At 44.0% G+C, this 19,774-nt stretch overlaps 1 protein-coding gene across 5 annotated transcripts in view; it reads right to left on the bottom strand.

The window, feature by feature from the left end:
- Positions 1-1,466: 1,466 nt before the first annotated feature.
- Positions 1,467-19,774, bottom strand: part of NHEJ1 (non-homologous end joining factor 1) — a 77,371-nt gene continuing 59,063 nt past the window's right edge. For 2 of the 5 annotated variants that reach the window (XM_060016088.1, XM_060016093.1), the window contains 3 exons: positions 3,706-3,823; positions 3,023-3,141; positions 1,474-2,553 (listed from right to left, as the gene is read on the bottom strand). In XM_060016088.1, the coding sequence (XP_059872071.1) occupies positions 2,479-2,553; positions 3,023-3,141; positions 3,706-3,823 (312 nt within the window). In that variant the 3' untranslated portion in view covers positions 1,474-2,478. Of the gene's footprint in view, positions 2,554-3,022; positions 3,142-3,705; positions 3,824-19,774 lie in introns of all 5 variants that reach the window. The other 3 variants (XM_060016086.1, XM_060016085.1, XM_060016087.1) reach the window with 3 other exon arrangements.

The raw sequence follows: 19,774 nt of genomic DNA, 5'->3' as shown, positions 1-19,774 counted from the left end.
AATACAGCCTGGCTAGGCCAATTTGTCAAGGCAGGGATTTCCCTGGAGTTGCCCTGGGATGAATGATTTTCAAACACCACCCATTGCTTTGGGGGGCAAGAGCTTCAGAGCAAGAATGACTGAGGCAGAGCCTTGGGGAGCAATGTTTCTCTAAGGGTGTGTTTGGGCAATACCCCCATGGGGGCAGCAACCTCTGGGGATAAAGGGGGCAGTGGGCGGGGAGGTCATGAGGCATACTCTTACTTAACCTTTTTAAAAAGTTACACATTCTTTTGAGAACATGAAAAGAAAAATTATGCTGTTAAGATTTTACTTATAATTTTAGGGGATTCTAAAACCCCTGATCCCTCTCTGATTAAAAATGCCTGCTCTTGAGACTGTGCTCTTAGGGCAGAAGGATTATCTAGGGTAAAGAACCCTTATTTTCCCCCAGCTTGCTGCGGAAGTCTTCCCATTTTTCATGTGGTCTCATACCTTGAAATCTGGCCATCTAAATTATGCCAAGAGAAACTAAACAACAAAGTAAGTCATCTGATAGATTGTTTTTACATAGTTCCCAATTCACTTCAATGACAGTCACCACCAGGGCACAGACTGGGTCTGAGGGTAAAGAAGGTTATCAGCAGCAACTGGGAATGAGCCCTGGTGGAGCTCTCTCAGACTCTGCCAGCAGGTAAAAAGGCCTGGTGGTAAGTCCTGGAGTCCGCCAAGGCTCCTCCCTTGAAGAGCTAATAGGGAGTAGAAAGAACATCCTCTTTGAAAAGAGGCAGCATCACGGGAGAAAGAAGGACGTTACATCCTTCCTGGAAAATGTTTTCGGTAATGTATGTAATAATGCAGTTTAGAACTCAGCTGTCTGGGTTCAAATTCTGGCTGTTACTTATTAGCTGTGTGACCTCTGATAAGTCACTTAGTCCCTTCAAGACTCCATTTCCTAGTGGGTTAACAGTATCTTCTTCATATGATGCTGTGAGGATTCAATGCCAGGCACTTATTAGAGTACCTGGTATACATTAACTGGTAGCTGTTTATTATTGTTATTATAATCATTATTATAATTACTTGGATCATCCTCTTTCCCTCAAGACTTGACATGGGGACAGACACACCAGTCCCAGCCAGAAAGGACATGTGGACGAGGAGGCCTTTGACCATCGTAAGTAACTGAACCAGAAAAGGCCTCTACCTAACAGCTCCCAGTGAATATCTGAGTTCTACTTTCCTTCCTGTCTCTCCAAGGTAAAGTTTCAGATGGTCTTACCTATAGAGGAAAACCTAGCAGAGAAGGCCAAGGAACTCTGCGAATCCTCTTCTGCTAAATCTTCTTCTTTTTTTTTTTTTGGCCATGCCACGCAGCTTGTGGAATCTTAGTTCCCCGACCGGGGCCACAGCAGTGAAAGTACCAAGTCCTATCCACTGGACAGCCAGGGAAGTCTCAAATCCTGCTAGATTTGTCCAAAGAGTTCACTTTCTAACTAAGATTCTGCCTATCTCATACAGTCTTTACATATTTTCCTGCTAAGCGCTATTCATTCTATACATCAATTCTTTTGGTTCCAGAGAACTCCTCTGGCCATATTTCCTGTTCCCTGTCATCCTATCTTTTCTAGTTCTTCTAGTTGCTATGTTATTTGAAGTGAAGTGAAGGATGGGAAAATAAAATTCCTTTTTCTCCCACTCCGGGAAACTAACTTGGCCCTAGGGCTCAGAGCTCTTTGTAATTTCAATCCCATATTCAATCCCATATTAACCTGTTGTCTATGCCTTGGAAATAGACCAAAAAAAACCCATATCAAGTTGGACCAAAGAGCACAGAAACCATATGTTCTGCTATCTTGTGCCCACCATGGAGAGAGGTCTCAAGATCAAAACTCCCGATTGGAGGCTTAGCACAGGCCACAGAAGAGAAGTATAAGAAGAACCTGAAGGATTAGACCGAGGGCCTAGACTTCATCCAGAGACAACAATGGGGTGGGACCCAGTAAAGTGAAGTGAGTTGGTATGTGTTCCACAGATAAGCAATCTCAAGAGCAGGGGAGTGTGAGTGCTTTTTATTCCATGCTAAAGAGAGGAGAGGGTCTCTGCGGAACACCTGGGACTGGCTAGGGACTCTTAAGAAAGGTAGACAAGGCTTCCTAAGCATGCTGTGCCTTTCTGCAGACCTGCCCCATATACCTAAAGTCCATGGTAGATCCTGGGTCTAGAGAACCTTCACCAAAAGAAAGGAGGGTATGGGATTCCCAGAGATTGGCTTCCACTCGGACAGGGAAGGCCAGTGCCCGATGGGTTGGAGCCAGGATTCCCTCAGTTGATAGTATCCATGCCTGTCAACATGAACTTCAGTTATCTTGCCCTTACAGTGGAGTCCCTGACTGTGTAACTCTGTGTCAGAGATGCTGCTGTCACAGGACCTCCTTTCAAGGTGACACTAGGAAACTACTCTCTGAGTCCATCCTCAGCAGTTGAGACAGTGACAGGTTAACTGAAGAGCCCCCTTAGCTTCTTCCTCTTGACCTTCAACAGCTGAGGTCTCTGCGTAGGGCCTGAAGTAACCTAGAAAAAAAGGAACCCAAGTTAATAGAGGTTTTAAACAGTTCCACTTAAGTTAGGAAAAGAAATTCCTTCCTCCCATGGCTCTGGTTAAGATGGGTGGCTGATGCAGGAGTTCTGAAGTCCATGTCAGGCAGTGAATGTGATATAAGACTCTATGCAGGAGATACGCACATCACTTCTCCCCTAGGGAACAACCTCATAGACCATCACCGCAAGTGCGATAAGGCAAAAAAGGAGTCAAGGTCCATCATCCAGAAGAACTGCAGAGAGGAGACAGCAAGGGAAGATGCAAAAGACCATGACTCTCCATCCAGAAATCCACAATTTAGATGCCTGGTCGCAAATATGCCCCAGTGTTGTTAAGGCAGTGTCAACTAGGTGACAGTTCCAGGGACCACTGGCTTGGGAGCTATAGGTGCAGACTCTCCCAAATCTTGAAATGCAGTCTAGGAAGCTGCTCACGACTTACTGTGGGCTCTTTTTCAGGCACTGGGAGGGATGGTGCTGAGGAGTCCAGCTCTTCTGGCTGATTCAGAAGTTGGCTATCAGTTCCTTGTGAGGAGGCACTGCTTGAGGTCTGGGGATCTTCTGATCAGAAAGATCAAGGGAAGATAGTGATAACTGCCTTCTTCTTACCAGAAAGGCATTAGCATTTACCAAGCATTCTGATAAAGGCCAGGCTTTGGTACTAATATGTAAACAGACACAAATCCACTTCCAACTAACTTCTGGAAAGCGCTGTTTCTATGATGAAGGTTCTCCAGGCCACGTTAACCACGTAGGACAAGAGTTTCCCTGACCCAGAACAGCTCACTGTTCTTCTACGTATTGCCTGCCACGTCTCAGGTAGGGAGACTAATTTTTTTCCTGGTTCTCTCACTAATTCTCCTCAGCATGTAGACCAGTTCTCATAAAGCTTTCTGCAGTGATGGAAATGTTCTGTATCTGAGCTGTCCAACCTGGTAGCCACTGGACACATGTAGCTATTGAGCACCTGAAATGTGCAAATGAGGGGATGAATTTTTCATTTTATTTAATTTTTATTTATTTAAATTTAAATAGTCACTATTGGCTAGAGCTACCATATTGAACAGCACAAACCTAGACCCTAACTCTAACCCCAGGAGACCAGGTACCTCTGGAGCTACTCACCAGTGCCTCGAAGCTTCTGTCCCACTTGGATCTCTTGTCTGGTGACTGCCATATACAGACTCTGTAGATTTGTGACAAAGCGTTTTCCGTCACCAACACTGCATGCCTCTGGTAGTTTCTACAGGGGAGAGGAGATGCTATCATTGGTGACATGGTATTGCTAGAAAAAAGAAACTTGATATCCCACTGGCAGAACTGGCATCAACCCTAAAAGAATTTATATACAGAACTTAGATCCAATATAGGACATCCATATCCAAACCTGTTAGGACCAATATAAAGACCTCTTGGGAGATCTTCTCCTCTGAAAGGCAACTCAAACAAATATCTTTATTTCCTTCAATACTTATGTCTATTATGTTTCCCCATGAACACCTCATAGGTTTGTAGGTTCTTTTGTCCAAAAGGATGACCTCTTAGAGGACTGTTTTACGAAATCATCTTCCCTAAATTGTCCCTGAGTTGTACAGATTACTATTTTAATTAAATTCACTCCTAAACTTCTACACTGGAGAGAGAAAAAGGATGAAATCCAGGAAAGGGGAAAAAGAGCAAAATGGGAATGACAGACTGAGAGACAAGAATAGGTTATGGAGCTATGACAGTCAGTCACAGGAGGCGGGAGAGACAAAGTCCACAGAGCTTTGGAGGCTTGCCTGCTACACTATACATTGTGCTTTACTATAACCCATGACCTCACGTTGGGGGTGATATTTCCCCCAAGTGGGGAGAAAATTTGCTCTTGGGGGATGAAAAAAATCTTACTCTTTTAAAGTATAAAGCACAGATACACAAATTGCACATAAACAGAATTTTGGTTTATCTATGGTATTAAAATTTCCTGAGGGGGGATGATTAGGAAAAAATGTCTTAAAAGGTTCCTCAGGGAGGTGATAATGAAAAAAAAATTGAGAAACACTGCTACAATCATATTATATTTATCTGTTTCCTTCATTATGGAATGAACTGTGGATTTATATCCACAGCAAAATGCTTTGCCTAGTTCAGGTTTCATACACTTGGCTGAACTGAGTTTAAGTAACGGCTGAAGACTTAAGAAAGTGCAATAAAAATGAGATGAAAGAGTATGGTGTCCAGTGGACCTAAACCTGGCTGTACTTCAGAATCTTGGAAAGGGCCCAGAACCACTTCGTCTGTCCCTATGCATGCAAATCGCCATGGCTCCCAGCCAAGTTAGCAGGTTCTCCAAGGGAAGCCAGGCCAGCAGCTCACATGGGAACAAGCCCAGGAATCCTGGATTGGCCCACATCTCATGTCAAGGGCACTCTCTCTGTGCTATAAGGGCATTCATTTCTGAAAACCCACTGTGGGAGAAGGATGGAAGAGAGAAAGTGGGAGAAGCAGTGAACTAGTTGCTGAAACCATGGTTAAGATTATACAGCTCTTTCCCTGAGCACGGTGGTAGCTGAAAAACTTATTGATCCCCGAGAAATGTAACATAGATTTCTACTCCAACCCTACTCACATAAAGACTGTATCAGTCTTGGACTTTCACTGGAAACCGCAGATGTAACATCGATTTCTACTCCAATCCTACTCACATAAAGACTGTACCAGTCTTGGACTTTCACTGGAAACCGCAGATGTAACATCGATTTCTACTCCAATCCTACTCACATAAAGACTGTACCAGTCTTGGACTTTCACTGGAAACCGCAATCAATCAGGAGCCTTGAGTGCAGACGTTGCTTCCAGCAGTAATCTCACTAGGAGTATAACAGCCCTCCTCAGCAGCATTCCCTGAGGAATGAACTGAAACAGGCCACGGACCTCTATCTCACCTCACTCTCCTTCCTAAGTTGAGCTCTCCAACCCCCAAGCCACCTCCTCCAGCAGAAGGTCCTCTACTCTATGGCCAGAGAGCCCTGACAGCAGAGAGGCAAACGGCTGTTCTCCGTCCTCACATCTCACGTCTCTGGGATCTCCCTTCATACTGCTCACGACGTGTGGCCTCTCTTAGGGTCACCCACACATGGTTTGGTAGGCACTGCGCTGTCTGTACAAACGGGCCAGGCAGAATCTAGGCAGTCCAGGGTCATCTCCTCCTGCCCTTTCTATGGAACTAAACAGACTCATAAAATTTCCAGGGTGACCTTTAGCCAGTTCATGTATTTAATCTCAAAATGAAGTGCCAGAAATAAAAGGCCACTGGAGCTACTGCTGTCCTGGACCTAAGTCCAAATCCAGAACCTGTATCTTAGCCCTTCCTCCATCCTTCCCCTTCTCAGGGAGATCTGGTCCTGGAGCTGCTACCAAAGGTCATCCCACCCGATTGTCTATTCTCAGAAAAGTACTAGGAAGAGAGTATTGGTACATTTCCTGCATATTTACTATGTGCTAGACACTGCTCTAAGCATTTAAAGGTATCAACCCATCCTGTCTTATTCACTGCTATTTCCCTGGCACCTAGAACAACCTGGCCCACAGGGGATGCTCAATAACTATGTATGAATGAAGGACTATGGTTGGCATGAGTGTGACCCCATCTTGCTGAGGCAGTTACAGCTGGTAAGTGGTGGAACAAGATCAGAATCCAGACCATGTGGCTTCAGGGCCCTCGCATATAACAACTACCCTATTTACTTCTCTGAAGCATAGAATTTTAGTCTAAAGGGCAATACAGCCTTCCCCAGGATTACAGCCCTTAATTCCTTGCATCACAGATCATCTGCATCACAGACCATCTGCGTCACAGATCATCAGCTGCACCCATCTAGCTCAGAAACAAGCTCCCTCAGGGGACAAGGAAAACATGAGCAGATATAAAGGAGGCAACTGGCCCCATCTGGAACTCTCAGAGGGCTGAAGGGCCATACCCTTAATCCTGTCCTCGCTGTTCCCCATCATCACTGATCCCTTGGGTATCATTCTCAGAATATGCTAGGGAAGACAGGTGGTGAGGCCTGAGCCTGGGAAGGAGAAATACTAGTTCCCTGTGCAGGACAATGGTAGGGGCGAGCTGGGGCGGGCAGCAGAGATCAAAGGGAGAAGCTGGAGTCAGGACTAAGAAAAGCAAATAGCAGTGCCCCCTGCTATAAGTACACCTGAGCCAGGAGCAAGGTGTACCAGCCACAAGCGGGTCACTGCCCAGAATGGGGAGGGGAAGAAGAGCCAGGTCAGTCTACTGTATAATATGTTCATCTGATTAACCCAGAATCAACTCTACTCAGCAGAAAGGTTACTGAGATTCTACCATGTGCCAGGTGCTACAGGACTGGGGGAGGGGAAGTGGATGCACCAGTCCTTCCCTCCTCAGAACAGGACAGAGTTAGTATAAAGATAAATAAGTCAGGGCTTCCCTGGTGGTGCAGTGGTTAAGAATCCGCCTGCCAATGCAGGGGACACTGGTTTGAGCCCTGGTCTGGGAAGATCCCACATGCCTCAGAGCAACTAAGCCCATGCGCCACAACTAACTGGGTCTGTGCTCTAGAGCCCGCAAGCCACAAATACTGAAGCCCGCGCACCTAGAGCCCGTGCTCTGCAACAAGAGAAGCCACCACAATGAAAAGCCCGTGCGCCGCAATGACGAGTAGCCCCAGCTCGCCACAACTAGAGAAAGCCCGCACACAGCAATGAAGACCCAATGCAGCCAAAAATAAATAAATTTAAAAAAAAAAAAGATAAATAAGTCAGGGGCCCTGCCTCAAAGAGTTTACAGTCATACGTGGGACAGAGGCAGATGCAGGTATCCCCCACTTTTTGAAAATTTGCTTGATGTCACTTTGCTTTTAGGAAAAGCCTACATTAGTACCTGTTTTTGCTAACTGGAAGAAATCCAAAAAAGATTTTCGCTTTTATGAAAAAAGGTAATTTCTCCTTCACTTTACCCCATTTCAGCTTATGAAATGGTTCATAGGAGTGCTCTACTTTCAGATAGAAGGAGGAACCTGTATGTGTGTATGTGTGTTTTTCACGCATTATGCTATTACAGAGTTATAAACAAAGGGTAATAAGAACCCAGAGAACAAGGAAGGGACAAAGTCTCACTGAGAGTCCTGCAAAACACTTCAGAGGTGGTGACATTGAGTTAAGCCTTTGCAAGGTTAGACTTTGAATGTGGTGGAAGTATTTGAAGCACAAAGGTGTGAAAGGACAGGACAGGTGGACAGATCTCATGGGAAATGAGACTGGAAGGCTAAATTCATATCCACGAGATGGCAAAGGACTTTGTTTTCTGAATGAAGGATATGCCCGTGGGAATCCCTTTTGTTTCACAAAGTGGCTTTCTCTGCTATACAACTACTTGCCAAGGCTTCCTTGGCATCAAACTATTACTGATAAAACCTCGAGGAGTCAGAAGTTTCCTCAAGGTTTCCCTTTCTAGGCTTTCTGCTACATTTAGAACCTCTTCACTACTTACTGCTGGTACTGTGACCCTTTAAGAGCCACAAGAGCTACATCACTCTCCTGTCTCCAGCAGCTCTGTTACTCTCTCACCTCCAGTCCACTAGGACTTTGGCCCCTGCTATACGGCCACATCAGAAGCGTTAGGAAAACCAAAGTTACAGAAATCATAAACGGCATTTTATTTCCCCTTCTTGTCCCTATGGCAGCCCATCTTGGTTGCTAGGCCCCAAACTCCCCTCCTTTAACCATAATTCCCATCTTCACTGAGTCTAAAACTCACTCCCAGTGGTCTGAAAATTCTAAGACCCCCTCCTGCCCCATGATCCCAACAGGATCTGTTGGAGCAATCCCAACTGCCACTTTCAACTAGAAATGAAAGGTCTGATCCTACCCCCACTCCCCACCCCCATCTCATCCCTCCTTTCCTCTGAGGCTGCTTCAGAAAAGAAACCTTTAGAATCCTGGGTAAGGAAAGGTTGGACCCGGATATACTGCTCACCCTACTCAGTATGGACCCACAGGTCAAGTATACAGGTTTAAAAGACAGAAGAGAAGGGAGAAATGAGCAAACTGGAGCCCCCAACACTAGCCCTGAGTAGGTCTTTGGTTCTGGCACCAGCCCCAGAAGCTGGCACAGCCCCAAGGCCCTGACACTGACCATCACAATATCATAACCGCCAGGGCAGGGCCCCCAACACGTGACTTCCCAAGGGTAAAAATCCTCTCCTCCCTCTTGCAATGTGGTAAACTGCTGTACTGGATACAAACTTCCCTCCCTAGAGGGCCCAAGTCAGGTTAGGAAATCATGGTAATCTTCATCATTAGCTCCTCTTTGCGGTAAAAGCATACTGAAAAACCCTTCTAAGGTCTCAGATTACCAAAGGTTTACCAAAATAAATAGGGAAGAACAAGAAAACTGGTTTGGGAAGAGGACTCCAAGGAGAAAGACTCTTCGGAATAGAATTCCACCCCCGCCACACCATCCATTCATTCGACAAATATTTACTGATTACCTACAGTGTTCGCGATGATGTGGGTGCTGGGGATACAGTATATTGAACAAAAGAGATAAAAATTCCCTGCCCTCGGGCTTCCCTGGTGGTGCAATGGTTGAGAGTCCACCTGCCGATGCAGGGGACACAGGTTCATGCCCCAGTCTGGGAAGATCCCACATGCCGCCGAGTGACTAGGCCCGTGAGCCATGGCTGCTGAGCCTGCACGTCCGGAGCCTGTGCTCCACAACGGGAGAGGTCACAACAGTGAGAGGCCCTCGTACAGCAAAAAAAAAAAAAAAAAATTCCCTGCCCTCCTGAAGTTTACATTCTAGAGAGGGGAGATCAACAACAAACATAGCTAATTAAACCATATTCTCTATCAGATGGTGTTAGCACCACAGAGAAAAATAAATCAGCACAGGCTGATTACGGGATGGGGCAGGAATGTGTTGCAATTTTAAATAGAGGTCAAAGAAGGCCTCACTGAGAGATGACACTTTAAAAAGATCTAAAGGAAAGTAACAGGACGGTCCACTGGCTATCCAGATCAAGTGACCAGATTCCCAGTTTGCCTGGGTCAGTCCCAGTTTGTGCTTGTTGTCATTTATTAGTAGAGCTCCTTTTCTCTCTTATAAGTGTCCCAATTTGGATGATAAATTAGATGATCACCCTAGATCAGAGGGAGAGCATAGCAGGTCTGTGGATATGTGTCTGTGTGTTTATTTGAAATCGTGAGATAATGTAGCATATGATCTTTTATTCTGTGAGATGGGAAGCCACTGGAGTTTATAAAGAGAAGAGTGAAATGATCTGATACACATTTTAAAAAGATCACTTTGAATGTAGAAAGACAAGTGGGTAGATCTGTTAGGAGGCTGCTACAATAACCAAGTGGGAGAGGATAGTGGCTTGGGCCTGGATGGCAACAGTGGAGGTGGTGATAAGTGATCAGATTCTGGATACATTTGAAGGTATGGCCGATAGGATTCATTGATGGATTGTATATCAATCCATCAATGGATGGAATCCATTGAGAGGAATCAAGGATAGCTCTACTCCAGGGCATAAGGCAGATATTCCAGAGGGATGATCCAGAAACCTAAAATAAAATCAGAGATAACTTGAAATGGCTCGTGGGTCGACAACACAGACTCAACCTGGGTAGGAAAACAGGGAGACTCAGTGGGAAACGTGAACCCAATGCCCAAGAGAAGTACCAAAAAGTTTAAAAAGAGGAAGCCATAAGTGGCTTCTCACTCAAAGAGGACGAAACAAAACCGTCTAAGAATTAGGGGGAAAAATGTCTCAGAAAAAAAAGGTAAGTAGAAACAAGCTTTAAGTTCTGGCTTTAGAGTCACAAAGACTCGGATCTGTACCTAAGGTCTTCTATTTGCTAGCTGTGACACTTTGGGCAGTTTACTGTATTTAATCAACGTCCTATTTTAAGAGAAAAAAAGAGATGGAGGGTTGGGTAGATATGGGGGGTGGGGAGGGGGGACTGAGACAAACAATATCTACATCATAGAGTTCATGAGGGGATTAAACAAGCGAGTAGAATAAGTACCCAAGAAATCTCTGTCCCCTCCCTTTGCAAGACAAAGGAGGCTCAAGAAATGCCCTAATGAGCTCCAGTACTTAGAGAAACCAGGGTCTCACCCAAATGTTAACCTTTTCCCACTGCGTCCCAAAGCATATGATCTAAAAATTCAGTGACTACTCAAAGCCCAGGTCAGGGAGATACAGTCACAGAAACCCAGCTAGTAACCTGTGGGTAGTTCACTGTCCACCATGGCCACACGAGCCCAATCCTCAGGCTCCAGTAAGGACCAAGGTCCTGGCTTTAAACTCTGGCTTTGCCAGTTAGCAGCTATGTTACTGACTTCTTTTAGCCTCTATCCCTTCACCAGAACAATGAGGAGACCAATACCTACTTTTATGAGACTGATAGAAGGATTATATGAGGTAATACATGTAAAGGTTGCCTGCTCCTTATAAATTATGTCTCCTGACCTCCCCTCAAATGCTCTTGTTGCCTCTCAAATATCTCCTTTACTCTCCCAAAGTGCAGGACCTACCCAAGAAGCCAAGGTTTCACCTTCCTTCTCCTCACCCTCCTTTTTTGGGAGGTGGTGGGTATAATAGTGGAGAGTAAAACTTCCTATTTCAGAAGCACACAAAGCACAAACAGCTTACTCCCTGAAAAACTTTAGCTGAAATCCAACAATGATTCCACCAGGAACCCTTTCTCACTGCCATTTCCTGCTCCCCAGTGAGGCCTGGCCAAGAGGCTCTGCTACGGTGTTTCCATTGTAAAGTAATATACACTCAGTAAAGGCTATTTGGAAAGTAGAAAAACGTGACCTGCAGATATGTCATTCAAACAGTCAGTTGTATGTTTTTGATGGGATTAATCTCACAGCTTCTTCAGAGTTTGAGAGGGAAAAAAAAAACATTAATAGGACAGAGAAAAGAGATGTGGTGGTGACGTCCAGGTTTTCAAAAGACGACCAGCTCACTCTCCCTTCGCCTCCCTTGAAATTTTTCCACAGCAGCTCACTTGGATGAGGTGTTTCAGGCAAGATCTAAGCCCAAGGGGTCCTTCTGTGTTGTCCCTCACAGAATACGCCTCTGAATTCCCTCAGTTCACTGATCACAAACCCTGGTGATTTGGGAGAGACCCGGCGCTCTAAGGATACGAGGCGCGCTGCCCTTGAGAGCGTATGTGAAGCCGACGAGACAGCTGACCTGCTCCTGTGTTTCGTCTGGCTTGGCTTTGTTGGGTCTGTGTCACACGAGGCCCACCCTGACCATTGTGCCCTGCCGCGGCTGACCTCACCATGCTCTCCCTTTGGCCTCTGGTTCCTGAGCACCCACCCACTCAGCACTGGGCTCTACTAGGGGAAAAAACACAAACAGACCTGAACTTAATCTTGTGTTTGAGACCTTGCAAATTCATTACAGTCTACCTCAGCCCTCCCCACTTTTAAAACTAGGTGGGAGAATGGATGCGTGCATATACTCACCTATCCAAGAATGCATTCATGCAATCCGGTTCAACCATTACAGCACCTTCTCCGTGGTCTGCCCTTCAAAATGGGATAATTTTGCTGCCTCACTGTCCCTCACAGTGCTGGAAATGCAGCCGAGATAAAATAGGTGCAGAGCGCAAAACAGTTTGAGATAAAGTCCAGATTTTTCTGGTTCTGCTTGAGGCCTAGGTAGCTCCCTGAAGTGCACAGTCAGAAGAGAAGGGAGATGGGAAGAAAGACTATAAAGGGAGGTCCAAACAGAAGGCTTGAATAATATTAGTAAGATGAACATTTTGGAATGCTTTCAGTGTACTAGGTACTAGGCTAAGCATTTTAATCCATCATCTCAATTAATATCCACAGTAAGCCTACCAGGTAGGCACTAAAATCATTCTCAGTTTATACAGGGGAAAACAAAGGCTCAGAGAGGTTATGAAACTTGACTAAGGCCACAGCTAGAAAGTTGCAGAATGGGGCAGCAGAAGGCCCAGGAAGCTGAACTCCAGAACGTACACTTGAACCACTTCACTGAATCTCCTCGTAAAGTCACCCGCTGAGACAGCCATTTCTCCCTCCTATCCCCCAGCTCCCACTCCCCAGAAGGAGGATGGTCCCTGGTCTGAGACCTAGTGGTACTAGAATGTAGCTCTCTCGCCTTCCTTCTGAAACCTCCAAAGAGCCCAAGAGACTGATAGAGGGAAAAGACAAAATGCCCTCCAGAGAAGGAGAGCCTTACTTAAGTCCTTGACTGTCCTCCAACGGGACTAGAAAATCAGAAAAATGAATCTCTGGTATGGGGAGGCTCTAGACTCTAAATCTCCTTTTAAAATAAGTACAGCCCCTCAAAGTCATAGCAGGAAGGCCCCTCAGCTCTGCCCCAAAAGAAAAATAATGGTAAAGGGAGTGGAAGTGAAGGTGGGGGCAGGGGCCGCCGCTCTCATAAGAGCCCTTTGTGGTGGCTGCCTCTGAAAGGAGGTTTTGCTAGACAAGGTGGAACTTCTCAAGGTGACAAGCAAATGGTACAGCCTGAGCGGTGACCCTCTGCTCGCTTGCAAGCACCCCCTCCCCTCCGGAGGGCCAGAGCCTACACTGTCCCCGAAGCCCCACCCAGCGCCAGCACAAACCACGGCTTTCTAACTAACAAGCAGCAAAGGGGCTGGGGGGACGCAAGTGGTTTCCTGGGGGGGAAGGAATCCTCAGAGCCCCTCAGAAAGTGCAGTAGCAACTCTCATTCCTTCTTTTTCTACTCCCACTCCTTCTCCAGGAAGAACAAGCAGCTCCTGTCAGCTCTGGCTCAGGGAGGGGGTGCCAACCAGCCCATCGGGGACAACCAGTCTGAAGGATAGTTTAGCCCCTCTCTCAAAGTCAGCCACCTCACCATCCTTTCTCCAGGTGGAAATGAAACAAGGAGGTAAAAACCAAAAAGAAAAGAGCCTCAGGTTTAAGGACAAAAAGAAAATCACAACAATACAGCAGGCATCTGACTCCGAAAGCTTGTGATCCCTGCCCCAGGCCATGAGCACGACACAGGAGCACATACTTCACTTTTTCCCTGTATCAGTGGAGAAGAGAGGACAGTCAACTGGGTCTGTAGGGCACAGAGGTGATTTAGAGGACCCGGCAGTATTATCTGTAGGACCTCTACCACCAAAGGGATTCTCTTTCACTCCCCATTACACGCTTGACAGCTGGGAACACAGCCCACGGCGGCTGTGATCTCATGGGCTCCTCGCCCCCGCCCTTCCTGTCCTCTCCACCCCACGTAACACACACACACACACACACACACACACACACACACATGCTCATGATAAGGGCCTGATCTTCATGACCTTAGGTAGGCAAAGATTTCTTAACAGGACATTCATAAAGGAAAAGATTGATAAATTGGACTACATCGAAGTTAGGAACTTCTGTTCATCAAAAGATACAAATAAGGGCTTCCCTGGTGGCGCAGTGGTTGAGAGTCTGCCTGCCAACGCAGGGGACACGGGGTAATGCCCCGGTCCAGGAAGATCCCACATGCTGCGGAACGGCTGGACCCGTGAGCCGTGGCCGCTGAGCCTGCGCGTTTGGAGCCTGTGCTCCACAACAGGAGAGGCCACAGCAGCGAGAGGCCCGCGTACAGCTAAAAAAAAAAAAAAAAAAACAGATACAAATAAGAGAGCAAAAAAGCAAGCTATAAAGTGGGAGAAAATATTTGCGATACATATAACCAACAAAGGACTCATTTTCAGAATATTTGAAGAACTCTGAAAAATCAATAAGAAAAAGACAAATAACCCAGCAGAAAATTGACAAAATGCTCGGTCATAGTTAAGTGATCAATAATTACATGAAAATGTACAGAACCTCATTAGTCACTGGGGGAGTTAAAAAGCCACAGTAGGATACCACTACATATTCACTATAATGGCTAAAAAGAAAAGGCAGATAACACAAGTGTTGACAAGGATGTGGTACAACCAGAACTCTCATATACTGCTTGTATGAGTATAAATTGATACAGTCGTTTTGGAAAACCGTTTGGCAGTATCTACAAAATCTAAACATATGCATAACTATGAAGCATCCAACACAAATGGGTAAATAAATTGTGGAATAGTCTTACAATAAAATATTATACAGAAATGAAAATTAACAAAGTACAACTAACATGGATGAATTTCATAAAAATTTTGTTGAGTGAAAGAAGTCAGACACAAAAGAGTACATACCATATAATTCTACTTATATGAAATTCAAAGCAGGCAAAATTAATCTATCATATTAAAAGTCAGGACGGTGACCCTTTGGAGGCAGTAGGTACTGAGTACTGGAAATTTTCTAGTTCTTGATCTGGGTTCTGATTACACAGCTATGTTCATTTTGTAATTCTTCAGGCTGTAGGCTTATGATAGGGGCACTTTTCTGTATGCATCTTATACTTTGACTTTAAAAGTTTATTAATAGAAGAAAAACAATTTGGCAGTTCCTCCGAAAGTTAAACATAGAGTTATTATATGATCCATATAGTTATTATATTGCGCTCCTAGGTATATACCCAAGAGAATTGAAAACGTATGTTCATACAGAAACTTACACACAAATGTTCACAGCAGTTTTATTCATAATAACCCCAAAGTGGAAAATGACCCAACTGTCTATCAACTGACGAATGAATAAACAAAATGTGGTATATCCGTATAAGGGTCTATTATCCTGCCATAAAAAGGAATAAAGTACTGATACTTGCTTCAATGGATGGACCTTGAAAACAATGCTAAGTGAAAGAAGCCAGACACAAAAGACCACATACTGGATGATTCCATTTACATGAAATATTCAAGAGAGGTGAATCTACACAGAGACAGAAAGTAGATTCGTGATTTCCAAGAATGGGGGGAGTGGGGAATGGAAAATGACTGCAAGTGGATATAGAGTTTCTCTTCGGGGGTGATGAAGAGGTTCTGGAATTATATAGTAGTTGTAGTTAAACAACTTTATGAATATTGTAAAACCACGGAATTATATACTTTTGCTTTATACTTTTTCGGTAAATGTTATGGTATGTGAATTACATCTCAATTTTTCGAAAAGATTTTTTAAAAAAGATAAAGTCTCTACTCTCCCACACTCCTCTGCCTGTCCTCCACTCTATTCCCTCTGTCAGGAAAAGACTCTCAGGCTCCCAACAGGCCTGGACAACTTTCAAAGGACTTTAACACAGTCAGTGGAGCAGATTCCTGCCTAGTGGCTGAGTAACTGGCGTTATCACAGAATGGGGACAGAGCACGGGATCTAGAGTTGCATGGGCCTAGCTTTGAAAATAAGCCCACCACTTACATATTCTTTTTATGATCTTGGCTAAGTGTCTATTAATCTCTTTGAGCCTCAATTTTCTCTCTATAAAATGAGTAGAATAATTCCTATCAATGAGGGTTGTTGTGAGGATTGTTAAATGAGATCATGTACGTAACATATTAATTCTGCTCTCTTGGAGTTCCAAGGAACCTCAGCTACCTCAAGGCAACCAGAAGCACTTTGATTTGGCAAAACAGTGTGGGCTCTGGAGTTGAATTGCTTACACTCAGATCCCAAGTCCATTACTTTATCTTTCTAAGCCTTAGTTTCTCCAGTTATACAATGGGAATAAGAATACTACATGCATTTTCGAGTAATTCTGAGGATTAAATGAGATAACGCATGTAAAGTCCTCACTACACTGTCTGGCACATAGAAGGCACTCAATAAATATTAACTGTTGTTATTAATTCAGCCATTAATCAAAACTGTTGACTATGTCAGATAGTGTGCTGTGTCCTAAGGATAAGATGGAGTTCACTGCCTTCAAGGAGCTCATAGTCTGGCTGGGGAGTCAGACACATAAACAGATAATTGTTCTTATGGCTGGGCACACACTGGAGCCTTTGATTGTCAGTCAGCAACACTAGGTCTAAGGCATTATAAAACCAAGCTGGGTACGTACGGGATGGTGTGGGGTGGGGGCAGCGGTGAACAGACTAACCACGAATTAACAGTAGACCCCTTCTTTTTTCTACAAATAGCCTACAAGAACCTAGATAAATAGGCAGGCAGACTTCGACTTCCTCCTCAGCATTGCTACTAACTGGCCAGGGGCTTAAGGGCATCTCCTGTATATCTGTCTCCCCCTACTCTTCAAGTGGCTGGTTCCTTCTCATCTTTCAGATCTCAGATCTCCGTTCAAACGGAACTTCTCCTGGTCCCCTTACCATGTCATCTAAAGTATTTGTTCTTATAGCACTCTCTTCTTTTTCCTCAAAACAGTCATAATAATTTTCAATTATTTATGTTTACTTGTTTCCTTTCTCTCCCAGTAGACTGTGAGCTCCTAGAGTTCAGGTTCATTCAGCAAATATTTATTGAGTATCTGCTACATGCTAGGCTCTGAAGTATGTGCTGGGAATTCAGTTTGGGGGTACAGACATGGAGCTTATACTCTATATTTGTTGCAGAGCTTTGGGATGGAAGTATATCCCAGTCCTGGCTGAGGACCTCTTCTGATTAGCCCAGTTAGAGACGAGCCCTTGGCTGCCAATCTCTCACTGAGTCCAAAACGCAAGGGGCTGGAACTCTTGGGACATCTTAGTTCTTCCTTTTGCAGTCCCAGATTCCCATGCTCACAGTCCAGCAGAGCTTAAGCGAGGGCAAACAGCACAACCTCAGAGACATTTCAGCAAGTTCTTTCCTTACAAAGCTATTCACATCAGCATTCTAAAAGCAAGAACAGTCAGTATCGGGCAAGGGATGTACTGTCTGGGATGGGGGTGGGATGGGAGGTGGGGATAGGGAGGCAAAAGGCTCCTTTTAAGTCCTGCAGAGGAGGAATAACTCGAGTCCTCAGCACTTTTCAAATTCAGTGCCCTGAGATTGCTGCTTCCCATAGTCTGAGCTTCTCTAGCATTGATCCTGACCATTCCAAGGCTGCTTCCTGCTAAAACCAGCCTGAGGTCTAGGGATGCTCCATTAGACTTTAGTAAATATATTCAGCAGCAAACTCTCTGGGGACAGGCCAAGAGAACATTGTTTTCCAGGATTGGGAGATAATAAAATTGAAAGGAATATTTAAAAAGCTGCCTCGAATTTTTTGTTAAATGAACAAGAGTGTACATACACACACACAAAATCAATCCTTTATTGATTGACTGATCAATCTATCAATCAGTGTGACTCTGAGCCCCTGGCCCCAACTAATTAGACCAAGGGTGGACACCTGACCCAAGAGAAGTCAGTCTCTAGATCAACCAGATTCTCTTCATTGGCTGTGTGACCCGAAAGTCACAGCACGGATGCTTAGCTTTTTGTGTGTGCTATGGACTCCTTTGCAGTCTGGTGAAGCCTGGGGAGCCTTTTCAAATGCATAAAATAAAATATATAAGATTACAAAGGAAATAAATTAATTAAAATGCCATATTCAAATATTTTTAAAATGTGGGGACTTCCCTGGTGGCACAGTGGTTAAGACTCCATGCTCCCAATGCAGGGGGCCCAGGTTCAATCCCTGCTCAGGGAACTAGATTCCATATGCATGCTGCAACTAAGAGTTCGCATGCCACAACTAAGGAGGCCACGAGCCACCACTAAGAGGAGCCCGCCTGCTGTAACTAAGACCCGGCGCAACCAGATAAATAAATATTTTTTAAAAATAAATAAATAAAATAAAATGTGTAACAGAATAATATATGTACTTCTTTATTAACACATTAAATTATAAGATCTAGTAGTAGGTCAAATAACCACCAGAATTTCAAGTAGTGATGAGTGTAAATTATATTTCATGATATCTGTAGCAACTATAAAATGATATGAAAATATCTGTGATTTCTATTGGTGACAAAGTCACAGATACTGCTAATGACATGGTGAATTTTGCTTACATTTGTTTATTTTTTTAATTGAAATATAGTTGATTTATAATATTGTGTTAGTTTCAGGTTACAGCAAAGTGATTCATGTATATACATATTTTTTCAGATTATTTTCCATTATAGGTTAAGATATTGAATATAGTTCCCTGGGCTATACAGTAAATCCTTGTTGTTTATCTGTGTTTTGTGTTTTGGTGTTTTTATCTTTTAATTAAAAAATATTTTTAACAGATTTATTGGAGTATAATTGCTCCACAATGGTGTGTTACCTTCTGCTTTACAACAAAGTGAATCAGCTATACATACACACACACACCCATATCTCTTCCCTCTTGCAACTCTCTCCCTCCCAGCCTCCACATCCCACCCACCCAGGTGGTCACAAAGCACCGAGCTGATCTCCCTGTGCTATGCGGCTGCTTCCCACTAGCTATCTGTTTTACATTTGGTAGTGTATATATGTCCATGACACTCTCTCACTTTGTCCCAACTTACCCTTCCCCCTCCCCGTGTCCTCAAGCCATTCTCTAGTAGATCTGTGTCTTTATTCCCGTCCTGCCCCTAGTTTCTGTTTATCTGTTTTATGTATAGTAATTTGTATCTGTTAATCCCATACTCCTAATTTACCCCTCCCACCCTCTTTCTCCTTTGATAGCTGTAAGTTTGTTTTCTATGTCTGTGAGTCTATTTCTGCTTTGTATATAGATTCATTTATATTATTTTTTAGATTCTACATATAAGTGATATCATATACTATTTGTCTTTGTCTGACTTACTTCACCAGTATGATATTCTCTAGGTCCATCCATGTTGCTACAAATGGCAATATTTCATTTTTTACAGCTGAGTAATATTCCATTGTGTGTGTGTGTGTGTGTGTGTGTATATATATATATATATATATATATATATATATATATATATATACCACATCTTCTTAAACCAATCATCTGTCGATGGGCACCTGGGTTATTTCCATGTCTTGGCTACTGTAAATAGTGCTGCTATGAACACTGGGGTGCTTAAATCTTTTTGAATTACAATTTTCATCTTTTTGGGATACATGTCCAGGAGTGGGATTGCTGGATCATATGGTAGCTCTATTTTTAATTTTTAGGGAACCTCCGTACTGTTCTCCATAGTGGCTGTATCAATTTACATTCCCACCAACAATGTAGGAGGGTTCCCTTTACTTAACACCCTCTCCAGCATTTATTGTTTGTAGACTTTTGGATGACAGCCATTCTGACCTTGTTTACGTTTATAATAGAGGAAATGCTAAATTTGT

The sequence above is a fragment of the Delphinus delphis genome, chromosome 7 (assembly GCF_949987515.2).
Source record: "Delphinus delphis chromosome 7, mDelDel1.2, whole genome shotgun sequence".
Taxonomy (NCBI): Eukaryota; Metazoa; Chordata; class Mammalia; order Artiodactyla; family Delphinidae; genus Delphinus; species Delphinus delphis.
The sequence above is the reverse complement of the archived record's forward strand: the minus strand, read 5'-3'. Positions and strand labels throughout refer to the sequence as shown.